The sequence below is a fragment of the Salvelinus fontinalis genome, chromosome 16, assembly GCF_029448725.1.
Source record: "Salvelinus fontinalis isolate EN_2023a chromosome 16, ASM2944872v1, whole genome shotgun sequence".
Lineage (NCBI taxonomy): Eukaryota > Metazoa > Chordata > Actinopteri > Salmoniformes > Salmonidae > Salvelinus > Salvelinus fontinalis.
This window is the reverse complement of record NC_074680.1, coordinates 6,663,494-6,681,078: the sequence shown is the minus strand read 5'-3', so window position 1 is coordinate 6,681,078 and position 17,585 is coordinate 6,663,494. Positions and strand designations below refer to the sequence as shown.

At 44.1% G+C, this 17,585-nt stretch overlaps 1 protein-coding gene across 1 annotated transcript; it reads right to left on the bottom strand.

The window, feature by feature from the left end:
* Positions 1-808: 808 nt before the first annotated feature.
* cldn23l (claudin 23-like) lies at positions 809-16,558 on the bottom strand. The gene is made up of 2 exons (XM_055864242.1): positions 15,996-16,558; positions 809-2,797 (listed from the first exon to the last, which is right to left on the bottom strand). Exon 2 carries the CDS (start codon positions 2,580-2,582, stop codon positions 1,917-1,919), a length of 666 nt encoding a protein of 221 aa, XP_055720217.1. The 5' UTR covers positions 2,583-2,797; positions 15,996-16,558; the 3' UTR covers positions 809-1,916.
* Positions 16,559-17,585: the final 1,027 nt, after the last annotated feature.

Genomic DNA, 17,585 nt, shown 5'->3' with positions numbered 1-17,585 from the left:
ACTGCCAAGGGAAAACAAATCCCCTCTTTCAATTAGCTCCTGGATGCTTCTCTTTCTATTGGCTTGTGACTACTTCCTCGTTCTACGGGTCGCAGAAGCAGCCATATTTTTTAAAACTTAATTTCGATTTGCCTATCTGAATCATAATATCCTACAGTTCCTGCTTTATATGCTTATAAGTATTTTATTTTGTGGAGGGCTGTTTGTGTCACTATCTCATTTTTTTTTATTGTCTTGTTTATTTCATTATATTTGGGAGACAACGACTTTAACCATATTTTGTATTATTGAAATATTATAAATTATGTTGGATGATGACAAGGGGAGAGGGGCATGGGAGATGAGGGTGAGGGGCCTGAGAAATGAGGTCTCCAGTAGGTGTCAGTATAGAGAGAGGCCTGAGAAATGAGGGGCCTGAGAGATGAGGTGGACCCCTCTAGATCATTTGGAAAAATCAAGATTTCGCAATTGTTTGCAGCTTTGGAATTTCACAAGGGGAGGTGACATTTGGGCCATAGACTTGCCCATACCTTGCAAAGAGAGGGGGTGGAGCTACTGCCCTGCTTCCACTTAAATGTTCTAACAAGTCTGCAGTCTGCCCCCAGAACTTAATCGAGCATCTGATGCAATTACGCAAGATTTTAGTTCTGACTTTCCGAGATGATGTGCATTATATTCTGTTATATGTGCGTGCGTGCGTGCCAGTTCCGTCTTCACACAGACACTGTTATTGTTGACTTTTCAGCCAGTGTTGACAGTGTGAATTGTGAATATTACAGTTTTACTAAATAATCACTACAAACTCCGATGACAGTGTTTGTTGCACAGTTAACAAACCTCTTTATTCACAGTAGAATCATAGTAGCAATACATTACATACTGACAACTATTATACAGTTCCAAATGACATCGAACTAATTTGTTTTCCCCTTATATTATCTCTACACTACAAACAGTATAAACATCTTGATAAAATCTTCACAGTTATCAATAGGATTTGGCATCTGTAATGTATGCCTGACTTAAAATGCTATACAATTCGTGATTTAATTCTTTATTGAGGTATTGTCAAAAATGGTCAACAACTAACACTGCTTCTAAAGCTTAAGTCCTAAATATGCTCTTAGATCTAAGATTATCCCTAAATCATATACATTTAGTTTGATACAGAAGTAGTAGGGTCTACTGTGTGTTCAAATATTGTGTCCGACAGAAACTATGACTTAATGAAAATCAGGAAAGAAAGAGAAAAACAGAAATAGTATTAGGCAAAAGGCATGGGTAGTAGGCTACTACAACTACCTGCAAGGCTGACATCAAAACATTGCTTTGTGACAGTTATACACTTTTTTGCAGTTAAAGGCAACATGAATACTTTTTGAAGGTTAGCATCTCCAAGTAAAACACAACAGTGCCATACAGCTTCCTTTACAAAAGTTAAAGTTCATCATCCTTCATTACACCCTCAATTATACTTTAGTTCAAAACTAACAAAAGACTCCCACCACTGAACCCAGGGGCAGAATGGCCAGCTGACTTTTCGGGTACATTTTTAGACCAGCATCCCTTTCTAGCTTGTTTGTTTTGCACAAATTGATCATTATTTAGCTAATAATGGGGGCTTCAAGGAAAAAAATTGTCCGGTTTGGGGGCCTCGAGGAAAACAATGGCCAGTGTTTTAGAAATGCCAGTGCCAATTTCTGGTCCCAGTCTACCCCTGGTGTCGACCTGAACCTTACTGTGTTGGCTTAGATATTTTCTTTTCACAATGTCCTTTCCAGCATTGTTCTAGCAACTACGGTGGAAACATACCAAGCAATTGCAGTACAGCTCGGTTCGGCTCGGCTTGGTTTTGTAGTGTTAAGGGTGAATCCAATCTATCATCTTCACTCACAGTAACTCTCCCCCAGTCTCCACTAACAGCTGACGTCATACACCTCTGTGTCCTGCTTGTTCTTCAGTTGTGAGCAGAAGGTACAGGAGGGACATCTGGGCCGAATCTTGAAGCTGAGCAGTAGCGCCACCCCCCCAACCACCTGTACACATCCCCCCACCCAGCCGAAGTAGAGCGACCCGGCCGGGTAGAGAGTGAGCTGTGGCAGCCTATGATGAGGTCTGTGGGGGGGTGTCTGCTCCATCCCCAGAATTCCCAGGTTGTGTGTGTACACCCCCAGGGCGGTTAGACTCAGCAGGCCTGACAGCGCCACTAGCAGGCCTCCCGCCGCCACCACGCTTCTCAGAGGCAGGTCGGTCCAGCACCTCACCCCCACACTGGCCAGCACAATGCCGGCACCACACAGGAACAAGGAGCTGAGTACAAGGCCTTGCGCCAGCCTCACCTGTGGGTCGCTCTGGTAGGCGCCTTCTACTGGCCAGCACTGCTTCAGCTCCGAGTGGGCCACCTGTAGGCAGCTCTCCCATAGGCCATCGGTGCGCAGGAGGAGGTGGGGCTCAGCCCCAGCCACACCCACTAGCTGGGTCTGCCCCTCCCTCCACTGGGGCGTGATGGCTGCCATGAAGATCAGCACCAGGCCCAGAGGGGCGAACACGATGCCCATCACCATGGAGGCCGGGGTTTGCATGCTGCTGCTGGGTAGTTTCGGAGGGATTTCTGGCGAAGGGCGTCCTGGATGGGCTTCTGGGTAATGTTCGACTCTAAGTGATGGTGGTTGTGAAGGTCGACCTGTGGTGTAGGTTGACCTTGTTCAGAGAAAAGGGATGGTGGATCTGAGATGGTGGCCAGGTGAGTCACAGACAGTAGACGTTAGTCACACCTTGAGGTATGGACACCGTCAAGCTACAAGGAGGAAAGAGGAGACATAAGACATTACCTCACCCAGTACAAAACCTCTGACCACAAACTCCAATTGATATGAGAGAGAGAGAGAGAGAGAGAGAGAGAGAGAGAGAGAGAGAGAGAGAGAGAGAGAGAGAGAGAGAGAGAGAGAGAGAGAGATGAGAGAGAGAGAGAGAGAGAGAGAGAGGAGAGAGAGAGAGAGAGAGAGAGAGGGAAGAGAGAGAGAGAGAGAGAGAGAGATGAGAGAGGAGAGAGAGAGAGAGAGAGAGAGGAGAGGAGAGAGAGAGAGAGAGAGAGAGAGAGAGAGAGAGAGAGAGAGAGAGAGGAGAGAGAGAGCTCATATGGCTTCAGTGGTCTGCTGGAGACTAGGAGAATCTGATGCCCCTCTGTTGCTAAGATACACTAACCTGGCCAGTCTCACAGCTGCTTTATTACACTTAGAAACTCGGATTGAAAGATACATTAGTCAATGAGTGTGTGAGTGCATGTATATTCATACAGTTGAAGTCGGAAGTTTACATACACTTAGGTTGGAGTCATTAAAACTCGTTTTTCAACCACTAGTTTTGGAAAGTCAGTTAGGACATCTACTTTGTGCATGACACAAGTAATTTTTCCAACAATTGTTTACAGACAGATTATTTCACTGTATCTCAATTCCAGTGGGTCAGAAGTTTACATACACTAAGTTGACTGTGCCTTAATTAAACAGTTTGGAAAATTCCAGAAAATAATGTCATGGCTTTAGAAGCTTCTGATAGGCTAATTTACATCATTTGAGTCAATTAGAGGTGTACCTGTGGATGTACTTCAAGGCCTACCTTCAAACTCAATGCCTCTTGCTTGACATCATGGGAAAATCAAAAGAAATCAGCCAAGACCTCTTTTTTTTGTAGGACCTCCACAAGNCACAGCTGCTTTATTACACTTAGAAACTCGGATTGAAAGATACATTAGTCAATGAGTGTGTGAGTGCATGTATATTCATACAGTTGAAGTCGGAAGTTTACATACACTTAGGTTGGAGTCATTAAAACTCGTTTTTCAACCACTAGTTTTGGAAAGTCAGTTAGGACATCTACTTTGTGCATGACACAAGTAATTTTTCCAACAATTGTTTACAGACAGATTATTTCACTGTATCTCAATTCCAGTGGGTCAGAAGTTTACATACACTAAGTTGACTGTGCCTTAATTAAACAGTTTGGAAAATTCCAGAAAATAATGTCATGGCTTTAGAAGCTTCTGATAGGCTAATTTACATCATTTGAGTCAATTAGAGGTGTACCTGTGGATGTACTTCAAGGCCTACCTTCAAACTCAATGCCTCTTGCTTGACATCATGGGAAAATCAAAAGAAATCAGCCAAGACCTCTTTTTTTTGTAGACCTCCACAAGTCTGGTTCATCCTTGGGAGTAATTTCCAAATGTCTGAAGGTACCACATTCATCTGTACAAACAATAGTACGCAAGTATAAACACCATGGGACCACACAGCCATCATACCGCTCAGGAAGGAGATGCGTTCTGTCTCCTAGAGATGAACGTACTTTGGTGCGAAAAGTGCAAATCAATCCCAGAACAACAGCAAAGGACCTTGTGAAGATGCTGGAGGAAACAGGTACAAAAGTATCTATATCCACAGTAAAACGAGTCCTATGTCGACATAACCTGAAAGGCCGCTCAGCAAGGAAGAAGCCACTACTCCAACACCGCCATAAAAATGGACAATGACCCTAAGCATACTTCCAAAGTTGTGGCAAAATGGCTTAAGGACAACAATGTCAAGGTATTGGAGTGGCCATCACAAAGCCCTGACCTCAATCCTATAGAAAATTTGTGGGCAGAACTGAAAAAGCGTGTGCGAGCAAGGAGGCCTACAATCCTGACTCAGATACACCAGCTCTGTCAGGAGGAATGGGCCATAATTCACCCAACTTATTGTGGGAAGCTTGTGGAAGGCTACCTGAAATGTTTGACCCAAGTTAAACAATTTAAAGGCAAAGCTACCAAATACTAATTGAGTGTATGTAAACTTCTGACCCACTGGGAATGTGAAGAAAGAAATAAAAGCTGAAATTAATCATTCTCTCTACTATTATTTTGACATTTCACATTCTTAAAATAAAGTTGTGATCCTAACTGACCAAAGACAGGAATTTTTACTGGGATTAAATGTCAGGAATTGTGGAAAAACTGAGTTTAAATGTATTTGGCTAAGGTGTATGTAAACTTCCGACTTCAAGTGTGTGTGTGTGTGTGTGTGTGTGTGTGTGTGTGTGTGTGTGTGTGTGTGTGTGTGTGTGTGTGTGTGTGTGTGTGTGTGTGTGTGTGTGTGTGTGTGTGTGTGTGTGTGTGTGTGTGTGTGTGTGTGTGTGTTATACTTTTTGGTAGGGATAGTGAAGAACAGTGAGATGTGACCTTATATTGTGGTTATATTGTATATATATATTATACAGTCACCATCATATGGTGCGTAGGGCTACATGACAAATGTTATAAAGAGGTGTTCTAATCAAAGACATCAAGGCCATGGTCAGTAGGGCACACCATATTGAAGTGTTTTGAAATTGAAAATAAAAATGAGCATTTCTTATTAGTCAAGTCCATGTGGTCCCTCCTTATTTTCAGATTTTTTTTCTCAACTTGGTGCCCGATAACACAATATGTGACAGTTTTTTATCCACCCCAAGATAATTACCCTCTTAGTTAATAGCAATCTAAAAGTATTCCCTTCATGATTTGCCACATAATAGCAATTACCACACATGCATTAGACATTTGATACATTGTGTAAAGTGCTACAAGGCATCTAATTGCGTTGTGTGTGACATTATCATATTAGCATCTAAGTGGCTGCCATCATAGAAATAGAATTACTAGAAGGGACATTCCCATTCAAGCCAATTATGCCATAATGGTTGGACTGGTAATTATTTTTCTATGACTGCCATACAGCAGATACAGATGCTGCTAGGCTGCAGCGTAGAGCGTTTGAAACAGTTGCTCGGTCTGTGTCTCTTTGATTCTTCACTGTTTCTGGTGATTTATTTATTGAAGAAGAAGTCCTACTGAGCCCCTTCCTACTGGTAGTGTGTGTGTTTATGAATTTGTGATTGCGTACATGCACGTGGGTGTGTTTGTAGCACTTTCACTCCCGCTACTTTGGATTAACCTTGTTGTGTATTTCTATTTCCCCTAACGCTGCTGTGTGTGTCTGTATGTGGATCAGACTAATTACAGACAACATGGGGAGATTGCAATGGGAGTTTGTCTGCAGCCTCCCAGGCAGATTGTTGATCTGTGGGTGTGGATGCTGGGTGGATGAGAGTACATTGATGCTCTGGGGAGATGATATAATAATTGTTAATTAAAAAATGGTTACTCAATTGCATACTCCTCTCTCCTCGGGTTATCACTAGTTAACACAGCCAAAAGTCAAAATTGGCTGTATCGTAAAAAAAATAATGAAAACAAAAATTCACTTTTTGGTGTTAATTTAAGGTTAGGGTTGGGCATAATGTTAGCATTGTGGTTAAGGTTAGGGTTCATTTTAGGTTCAAAAGGACATTTTAAGATGAGAAATTGTAGAAATAGGCACGGTTTAAGACTTTGTGGCTGTGGTAACTAGTGACGACCTCACACAGTTCCTCCATGCTGTTTGTTCTCTCAGCGTGCTGTCAATTCATGCACAACAGATTCTTACAAAACAATAAGGATGTTGCTTTCCACGTTGCTTGCAAGCATAAATCCAGATATTATCTCTATTATAGGCTACTATTAGTTTCTGTGTATTTCTCTCTGCAAAATATGACATGAGCCAAACATAATGCTAATCGCTATTATGGCTGGCTAGCTAAATGCTATTTAGCTAAATGCATTATCTTGGACAAAGCAAACCTTACATCTAATACAGGTTGCTACCAGTGGTGGTGTAGATCAGCATTGTCTGTGCAACGGCATGTTCTGAATCAAATAGCCTATTTTAAAATCTTTGTTTAAATGCAACACCTATTCGAATGTGATTAGGGTCCCCTGGGAACCAGTGACCAACACTTTGGTTCCTACCCTGTCATTACTGCCACCTGGCTTTTTCATTTGTTGTCATGCCAAATAACAAATGACATGCCAATGTAGCCAATAACCATGCCAATAATCATTCTATTTTTATGATTCTGTCACGTCTACTCCCGCTCCCCCTCTCTGGCGTTCGACTTTGCCGGTTTACTAATCACTGGCTCTGACAACGTTCATTACGCACACCTAGCACCATTGTTATGCGCACCTGCGCCTCATCATGAGACACACCTGGACCCCAGCATTTCACTGATTACCTCCCCTACATCTGTCACTCCCATTCCCCAGGTAGTATTGGTTATGTGATCCATGTCCAGATGCTACTCTTGGTTCGTATCGTTCCATGTATTATTAAACTCACTCCCTGCTTCTCGACTCCGAGCGTCTCTGTCACAGAACACTGCCTCAACAAATGGAAGCAGTAGGGAATCAGAACATCTCCCAGGCGGTGAAACGAAAAGGGATATCTACTTCATCTGCACCACGACCAGCTGGCGCAACTGGGACGGCTATGGAGGAGGTCCTTTGCGTTCTTCGACGTCTCGAACATACCCGAGAGGTGCTACCTTCAACTAGCGGAAGATACTCTACCACCAGTCAACCCAGCAAGCCAGGACACCAGTCCATTCAGCAGCCCGCCCAGGTTAGCGATGCCCGTTTGTACATCTCGGACAAATGATGGAACCCCATCTAAATGCTGTGGCTTCCCACTCCAGTGCTCCCTCTATTTTACGCACCAGACGGACCCCTCGATGGTGGGAGCTCCCATGTTTGCCACGGTTATTTCTCTGCTGGCTGGGCGGGCATTGGAGTGGGCTACGGCCATCTGGCTCTGTTCAGAGGTATCTTCGATCATCCGCTGGAGGGCAGAGAGGGGGGTGAGCACTTATTCCAACTACGGCAGGATGACCAGACCGCTGCCGAGTACGCGCTCACCTTCCGGACAGTAGCAGCATCCAGCGGATGGAATGAGCCAGCGGAGGTCCAGACGGAACTGGCATGTTGTGATGACAACCTCTCCTTGGATGCACTCATTGCGATGGCCATCCGTCTAGATAACCTACTTCAGGAGCGTCGGTACCCTCATCGCTTCTCTCCCTCCTTCAGTGACCACTCTGGATCAGAGCCTGAACCCATGGAGGTAGGGGTCACACGCCTCCTTGCAGCTGAGCGACGCAGACGGAAACAACTGGGGCTCTGTCCCTATTGTGGTCAAGGGGGGCATCAGCTTCAGCAGTGTCTGGTACGTCACAACTCGGGATACACAAGAGCAGAAGGATGGTCTCGTGATCTTCCACCTCCCGAGGCAGGTGTGAGTATCCCATCTTCATCATTTTCTGCCAAACCCTTTTTAGTGTCGCTCACATTAGCTATCTGTCCCTCATGTACTGTTTCTACAGCGCTAGTGTATTCTGGTGCAGCGGGGAACTTTATTGACCAGACCCTTGCCTCCTCTCTGAACATCACCTCATACCCCCTCTCCGTTTCCGGTTTCAGCCCTTGATAATTGTCCACTAAGATCCGGCACACACCACCACACCACTCACCCTCACCGTGGAGTCCATTAATCATGAAAACATTCCCTTCATCATTAGTGCACCAGCTCACAAGATCATCCTTGGCCTCCCATGGCTCTGACACCATAATCCCACCATCTCAAAGTCGAGGATGAGAATCACGGCCTGGGCAACTGAATGCCGGAGGACCTGCTTCCCATCCCCTCTCGAGTCGTAGCCCCTGACATTCACCAGGCTCTGGAGAGGGAACACGCACCCACTACCTGACCTCCTGAGCGCATCTACATTCCCACAGGGACAAGGGATCGGCTGCTGACCTGGGTGCACACAGCTGTTGTTGCTGGTCATCCAGGGATCACCCGTACTCTTCAAGCTCTCCGAAAAGTATTGGTGGCCCACCTTGGCCCAGGACGTTATTCGCTAGGTCAACTCCTGTTCAATGTGTGACAAACTAAATCCCACCGGCACGCTCCAGCAGGGAAACTCCTTCCCGTGCCTCAGCATCCCTGGTCTCATCTATCCATTGATTTTTGTCACTGATCTCCCCTCTGATGGTTTCACCACCATTTTGGTGGTTGTGGCTAGATTCTCCAAATCCTGTAGTGTTATCCCTCTCTCTGGTCTCCCTACTGCTCTCAGGTCACTGAGGCACTGTTCCAGCAGGTCTACCGGCATTAAGGCCTTCCGGAGGACTCGTCTCCGAGCGTGGCCCCCAATTCACATCACGTGTATGGAGAACCTTCATGGAGATGATCAGGGTCATGGTCAGCCTCTCTTCCAGGGATAGGCCTCAGTCTAACGGGCAGGTGGAGAGGATGAACCAGGAGCTGGGAAGGTTCCTGAGGAGCCACTGCCAGGACCAGCAGGGGAAGTGGGCCCGATTCCTTCCCTGGGCGGAGTATGCCTAGAATTTGTTACGTCACTCCTCCAATGGGCTGACTCCCTTCCAGTCTGTTCTGGGTTATCAGCCGGCCCTGGCTCCGTGGACCCCGGGCCCGACGAAAGCTCCTGCGGTGGATGAGTGGTTAAGACACGCAGAAGTGTGGAGCGATGCCCACAACAGGGAGGCTCCCGTGTTCCATCCTGGTGACCACGTCTGGTCCTCTACCAGGAACCTCCCACTCCGCCTGCCCTGCAAGAAACTGAGCCCCCTGTTTGTGGGGCAGTACAAGGTTCTCCGGAGGGTCAACAAGGTGATGAATAGATTACAACTCAATAGTGACTAATGTATCTCACCTTCCTTTCATGTCTCCCTTCTCAGGCCAGTGATTCCTAGTCCCCTGGCTGTCACGTCTACTTCTGTCCCCCTTCGACAGTTTACTAATCATTGGCTCTGACAACCTTCATTACGCACAACTGGCACCATCGTTACACGCACCTGCACCTCATGAGACACACTTGGACTCCACCATTTCACTGATTATCTGTCACTCCCTTAGTTCCATTCCCCAGGCAGTATTGGTTGTGTTTCATGTCTAGACGCTACTCTTTGTATCGTTCCATGTTTCTTGTATTACTAAACACACCTGCTTCTCGTTTCCCAGCATCTCTGTTACAGATTCCAACTGTTGACCGAAGTGTGTTGCTCTACACTGAGTGTACAAAACATTACTAATATTGAGTTGCACTCCCTTTTGCCCTCAGAGCAGACTCAATTCATCGGTATGGACTCTGAGGTGTCGAAAGCGTTCCACAGGGATGCTGGCCCATGTTGACTCCAATGCTTCCCACAGTTGTGTCATGTTGGCTGGATGTCCTTGGGTGGTGGACCATTTTTGATGCACATGGGAAACTGTCGAGTGTGGAAAACCCGATCAGAATTGCAGTTCTGGACAGGCACATACTACCATACCCCGTTCAAAGGCACTTCAATATTCTGTGGTGTTCATAACTCTTATGAGTGCTCCAAACTTTTTTTTAAATTAGGAGCACCAGTGATACCAGTGAAAAATATTAATTTAGAGCCCTGCTTGTGACTGGCTTCGATTCCATCAGATTGAGCGTTAACCCGCATTGGCATTCATCCGCATAGTGGATGTTTTGGTGAGGTTAGAAGTGTAACTGTGGTATGAGCAGACAAATAGGTGAGCGGCTGCTCTTGTGTCAAAACACTCCCCTATTATTCCTACCACGTTAGAAGTTTGAAATTGCGATAGAAAGTGTAGGCTAATGCATGTTTTCATGTTTAGTTGATGGGGGATGTATAGCCTATCAGTCTTATCTGTCTTAAACAACAGAGCATCACGCATTTAAGTGTTTGAACGTGTAGCGCAGCTGCATGAAATTCTAATGAGGCTGCATGAGATTTGTCGTATAAAGTCGGTGGTTTTGTTGCATCCAATAGCAGTGTCCGCGATTAACTAGCGTAAGGAGCTGCTTGTGGATTTGACAGCTCTACATCTAGTTCCAACTCAGACATGGCCAAAAGAACCCTACGCGGGTGTCGGCTAGCGCGGATCTGATAGAATCTAGCCCTGAGTGAACATGGGCACTTGGGCAGCGACATTTTCACGAACAGCATCTGGCTTTATCGTTGTCGTTTATTTTTGATCCTGGCATTATCACTGAATAATGGATGATATACCACAAATTCAGCACATACAGTATGACCGCTGTTGACCAATTAAAGTAGCTGTCCCGTGTTCCAGATAGCTGAGAAATATGGCTTAAAGGCCCAATGCAGCGGTTTTTATATCAATATCAAATAATTTCTGGGTAACAATGGAGTAATAGATTTCCAATAAAAAATGTTTTTTTGCTAAAATGTCTCTATCAAAAATTTTGCTAGGACTGTTTGGGAGTGGTGGGGAGGGGAAAATGTGAAACTAGCTGTTATTGGCAGAGAGATTTGGAAATCTCTTTGTTATTGGTCTATTTGCCGCATGATAATCTCACAATGAAAAGCCGAAACTCTTGCCCATGCAAACCTGCTGATTAGAATGTCTTGTGTAGATTATATTTTCAATGAGCAACTATCAGGAAATATCACTGTTAAAAAACATCGGACTTTTACAGTGTTCGTACAAAACACAGGGAAACTGAATTTTGACTGCACTGGGTCTTTAAAATGAGTTACAATATGAATTAACTCGATGTTCCAGAACAGCTTCAATGCGCCTTGCATTGATTCGACAAGTGTCTGGAAATCTATGGGAGGGATTTAATTTGGTGTTTTGTTGATGGTGGTGGAAAACACTGTCTCAGTATTCAATTGGATTGAGATCTGGTTAGTGAGACCCCTCTTTAAAAGTCACTGAGATCTCTTCTAGCCATGCCATCCAAAAGAATGGGCAACTGGGCATGTTTATACATGACCCTAAGCATGATGGTTTGTTTGAATTTCTAAATTAACTCAGGAACCGCACCTGTGTGGAAGCACCTGCTTTCTATATACTTTGTATCCCTCATTTACTCAAGTGTTTCCTTTATTTTGGCAGTTACCAGCTTAATAGGTTTCATCTTGACATCCAACTTCTAGCTACAAACCACAGGGTTTGAAATAGAAGGGAATGGCGAGATGGCTGTGTGGAGGATCTGCCTTGACTTGCTTTCTTGTTAGCCAGCTAGCTACACTGAACAAAAATATAAACTCAACATGCAACAATTAAAAAGATTTGAGTGAGTTAGTGAGTCATATAAGGAAATCAGTCAATTAAAATAAATTCATTAGGCCCTAATATGTAGATATCACATGAGTGGGAATACAGATATCTGATGGTCACAGATACCTAAAAAAAAAAGGTAGGGGCGTGGATCAGAAAACCAGTCAGTATCTGCCTCATGCAGAATGACACATTTCTTTCGCATGGACTTGATCAGACTGTTGATTGTGGCCTGTGGAATGTTGTACCACTCCTCTTCAATGGCTGTGCGAAGTTGCTGGATATTGGCGGGAACTGGAACACACTGTTGTACACGTCGATCCAGAGCATCCAAAACATGCTCAATGGGTGACATGTCTGGTGAGTATGCAGGCCATGGAAGAACTGGGACATTTTCAGCTTCCAAGATTTGTGTACAGATCCTTACAACATGGGGCCTTGCATTATCATGCTGAAACATGAGATGAATGGCACAACAATGGGCCTCAGGATCTCATCACAGTATCTCTGTGCATTCAATTTGCCATCGATAAAATGCAATTTTGTTCATTGGTTGTAATTATGCCTGCCCATGTCATAACCCCACTGCCACCATGGGGTACTCTGTTCACAACGTTGACATGAGCAAACCGCTCGCCGACACCACGCCATACGTCTGCCATCTGCCCAGTACAGTTGAAACCGGGATTCATTCGTGAAGAGCACACTTTTCCAGCATGCCAGTGGCCATCAAAGGTGAGCATTTTCCCACTGAAGTCGGTTACGTCGCTGAACTGCAGTCAGGTCACGACCCTGGTGAGGACGACAAGCACGCAGATAAGCTTCCCAGAGACAGTTTCTGACAGTTTGTGCAGAAATTCTTCGATTGTGCAAACCCACAGTTTCATCAGCTGTCCAGGTGGCTGGTCTCAGCCATGTGAAGATGCTGGATGTGGAGGTTCTGGGCTTGTGTGGTTACACGTGGAGAAATGCTAACTAACAGGGATGTAAACAAATTTGTGCTCAAAATTTTAGAGAAATAAGCTTTTAGTGCATAAGAAAAAAAACATTGATTTATTTTTGTTCAGCTCATGAAACATGGCACCGACACTTTACATGTTGCATTTATATTTTTGTTCGGTATAGCTAAGTTTGCCACCGTTCTAGCTAACTACTTCTAAACAAAGAATATAATGTCATGTTGCAAGCAGATTTCAAGCATTTTTTGAAACAGTCTTTTTTCTGCAAGTAAAGGACGAATCAGCAACTTTATTTGGGTATGAGTTAACAGAATGAGCTTTTAAAAATGAGATTTCTTGGGACAATTACTTTAACCTACTTTACACTTTCACTCTGGCAGGTATTGGAAACTGTGACATATTCACCAGAAATGTTATTACAGTGGCGTGTGAAAGTATTATTCCTAATTTGTTGCCTTACAACCTGGAATTAAAATGGATTATTTGTGGGGTTTGTATCATTTGATTTACACAACATACCTACCACTTTCAAGATGCAAAATAGTTTTTATTGTGAAACAAACAAGAAATTAGACAAAAAACGGAAAACTTGAGCGTGCATAACTATTCACCCCCCCAAAGTCAATACTTTGTAGAGCCACCTTTTGCAGCAATTACAGCTGCAAGTCTCTTGGGGTATGTCTCTATAAGCTTAGCACATCTAGCCACTGGGATTTTTGCCCATTCTTCAAGGCAAAACTGCTCCAGCTCTTTCAAGTTGGATGGGTTCCGCTGGTGTACTGCAAAATTTAAGTCATACCACAGATTCTCAACTGGATTGAGGTCTGGGCTTTGACTAGGCCATTCCAAGACATTTAAATGTTTCCCCTTAAACCACTCGAGTATGCTAAAGCATTGTCCTGCTGGAAGGTGAACCTCCATCCCAGTCTCAAATCTCTGGCAGACTGAAACAGGTTTCCCTCAAGAATTTCCCTGTATTTAGCGCCATCCATCATTCCTTCAATTCTGAACAGTTTCCCAGTATCTGCCGATGAAAAACATCTCCACAGCATGATGCTGCCACCACCATGCTTCACTGTGGGGATGGGGTTCTCGGAGTGATACACCATGACAGCGCTATACACAAGGGGTGGAGGTACCCACAGGACAAACAGAATAATTAGTCTGAGGAGAGATTAAATAGCATTAATAGCATTGTTGGGTTTGCGCCAGACATCGTGTTTTCCTTGATGGCCAAAAAGCAGAATTTCTGTCTCATTTGACCAGAATCCCTTCTTCCATATGTTTGGGGAGTCTCCCACATGCCTTTTGGTGAACACCAAACGTGTTTGGTTATTATTTTCTTTAAGCAATTGCTTTTTTCTGGCCACTCTTCTGTAAAGCACAGCTCTGGAGTGTACGGCTTAAAGTGGTCCTATGGACAGATACTCCAATCTCCACTGTGGAGCTTTGCAGCTCCTTCAGGGTTATCTTTGGTCTCTTTGTTGCCTCTCTGAATAATGCCCTCCTTGCCTGGTCTGTGAGTTTTGGTGTGCGGCCCTCTCTTGGCAGGTTTGTTGTGGTGCCATATTCTTACATTTTTTAAATAATGGATGGGATGTTCAAAGTTTCAGATATTTTTTATAACCCAACACTGATCTGTACTTCACCACAACTTTGTCCCTGACCTGTTTTGAGAGAGCTCCTTGGTCTTCATGATGCCACTTGCTTGGTGGTGCCCCTTGTGGTGTAGCAGATTCTGGGGCCTTTCAGAACAGGTGTATCTGTTCTGAGATCATGTGACAGATCATGTGACACTGAGATTGCACACAGGTGGACTTTATTTAACCATTTATGTGACTTCTGAAGGTAATTGGTCGCACCAGATCTTATTTAGGGATTTCATAGCAAAGGGGTTGAATACACATCTACGCACCACTTTTCCATTTTTAAATTAGTTATTTTTTCTCATTTCACTTCACCAATTTGGACTATTTTGTGTATGTCCATTACATGAAATCCAAATAAAAATCTATTTAAATTACAGGTTGTAATGCCACAATATAGGAAAAACGCCAAGGAGGATGAATACTTTGCAAGGCACTGTAATTTATCATTTTGAATCATAGAAAGTTCCAAACTTTTAAAAGTAATTTCTATCATTTTCCCTCTCATTCTTTTGACATGCTCACCTTCATGGCTACCCAAAGATGATCACTTACAAATGAGCAAATGCGGCCCCTGATGACACCTGTGTCTCTAAGGCTGTGTTTAAACAGGCAGCCCCATTCGGATATTCTGCCAAAAGATCAGAGTTGGGCTGTCTGTGTAAATGCTGTCTGTGTAAATGCAGCCTAAGACACTGAGCAGCAGGAAACATTTTACATAAGATACAGGAGTTGGCATAGCAACTTTCAGAATAATAATCAAAAAACTATTAGAAATGCGATTAAGGTTTGAATTGAAAGGTGAGGACCAGAGAGGAAGAGGTGAAGCGAAAAGGGTAACTCGGTCCACAATCGGTCTCCTCCAGAAGGTGGCGTTTAAAAAGAAAAAATTGCCCACCAAGCGAGTCGTTTTGTATGGAGGTCAATGAGAGAATGTCGAATTTGGTCCCCAGAAACTGTAATGGCTTATTTGCTATGTGAGGCTTATTTGATTGAATATAAGTTTTGTGATGTTTAGGTTGTTACGAATGTACTAATATAAGTACACACACGTGGCATACCGGCAACTTTTAGAAAAACTATTTTATATGGCGTTGTGCCTGTTTTTCACACTATCTTCCTTCTCATTGGCTAGAATGGTCCCACATGGTATCGCTTCGTCTCTCCTGCCTCTTCCTCTCTGAGGACAGCGAATCCCATTGTTAGACATGAGACTTGACCATCTCGTCATTATATGCGTATCATTGTGACGACTCAATACTCTCTCTAAGCGTGTTTTGTTTCTCATGAAATGTTCTATGATTCACAAACATCCTACATCCACACACACTCGTTCCCTCATTAGCTGTCATATTGATTGCACTGCAAGACAAATATAATTAGAAGGACACACTTACCATTCAGGTGAGGCAGTAGCGGGCTCCACGTCTTGCCTGCTCCTGCTCCTCCTCCTCTGTCCGTCTGTACGTCTTACGCTATTCTCTCTAGTAGGATCCTATGCTTGCCCTATGCATCTCTTACCCTTTTCTCTCTCCTCCCCTCTTTCTCTTGTCTCGATCACGGGTCACAGGAGGATGGCTGTGTTAGATTTCAGATGTAGCCGAGTGTGCATTCAGCCTCTCTCTCTCTCCCACTTCTATGTCTCCCGCTCTCTCTTTCCTTCTGTCTCTCTCATCTCTGGTACCCACCTGATTCACAAACCCTCTCTTGCTGCCTTTCTCTTCTCTTTTATTCCTCTCTCTTCCCATCTCCCTCTCTCGCTCCCTCTCCCCCTCTCTGTCTCCTCTTCGGTACCCAGTGTAGGATGCACAAACACTCTACATAGGTACGTGTGCTGCCTGCTATATAAGTTGTGTCCGCACTAGAAGCAGCTCGCATGCTGGAACAAAAGGGTAAGGATAAGGACGAGGCAAGAGGGTTCATCCAATAAACTGGCTAAACAGACAGACAGGCACACACGTGCACATACACACAGACTCACGCATACAGTACACTCATGTATAGACACACACGCTCAAGAGGATAGAGATACTTAACCTTATTGTTAACGGAATAAGAATTTGGTTTGTGATGTCTGACATAAAATAAGCAGACAGGGCTAGACACACACTTGTACTATGTATTAAGCAACAAGCTCTCACAGTCTCACTGTAGAATTGGATGTTTATCCGTGTTTCTCCAAACGTCAAATTTCGAAGTGTCTTTGACACTCTGGGTTGACTCCTTCAGAGTCCTCCTGCTCAGTATCATTCCGTTAATCAAAACATCACATTTTGAAGTTGCTCCAAATGTCAAATTTGTAAGGTTAAGGGTTAACGTTTGGGATAGGTCTAAAACCAAAAAACATGGAGTGAACACTCAACCTTCTGATCCAGAGTCATGGGATTATTGGCAAAACCCAAGCCTACTTGATGGCAATAGCGCTCACTGTTGCCCCTAGTAGCCGGTTTTAAAGGCATTTCCCGGCATCCTGAGGACATGGATAGACATGCAATTTTGAAGTCACTCTTGAGCAATCTGTCTGGTATTAACCCAGCTAGCACATTTGGTTCCTTGGATGTTGTGGGGACGTATGTTTTTGGTTTCCCATTGGTTCTGGGAACGAAGTGATACGTTTCCTGACCGGCAAAATTGAACGTTTTTAAAATGTTCTGAGACCGTAAGTGAAAATTCTGCCTGTTCTGGGAACGTTCATTTTTTGGTTGCAGGGAGGTTCTGAGAACGGAAATTATTGGTTATTTGAAGGTAATTAAATAACGTTCTGAGAACATGTTTCAATAAGACTTAATAACACTTCTAACTGAAATTCCCACCGAAGAAACATATGGTTCCCAGAATGTTGTGGGAAGGTTGTATTCAAAATAACCATAGGACAACCACTCTCTCACCAACCTCGAAGAAACATATAGTTCTCAGAACGTTACGTGCTAGCTGGAAAGGGCCTGTGCTATAGGCTATAGGCCTGCACTGGTCTAGGGTATTCTTAT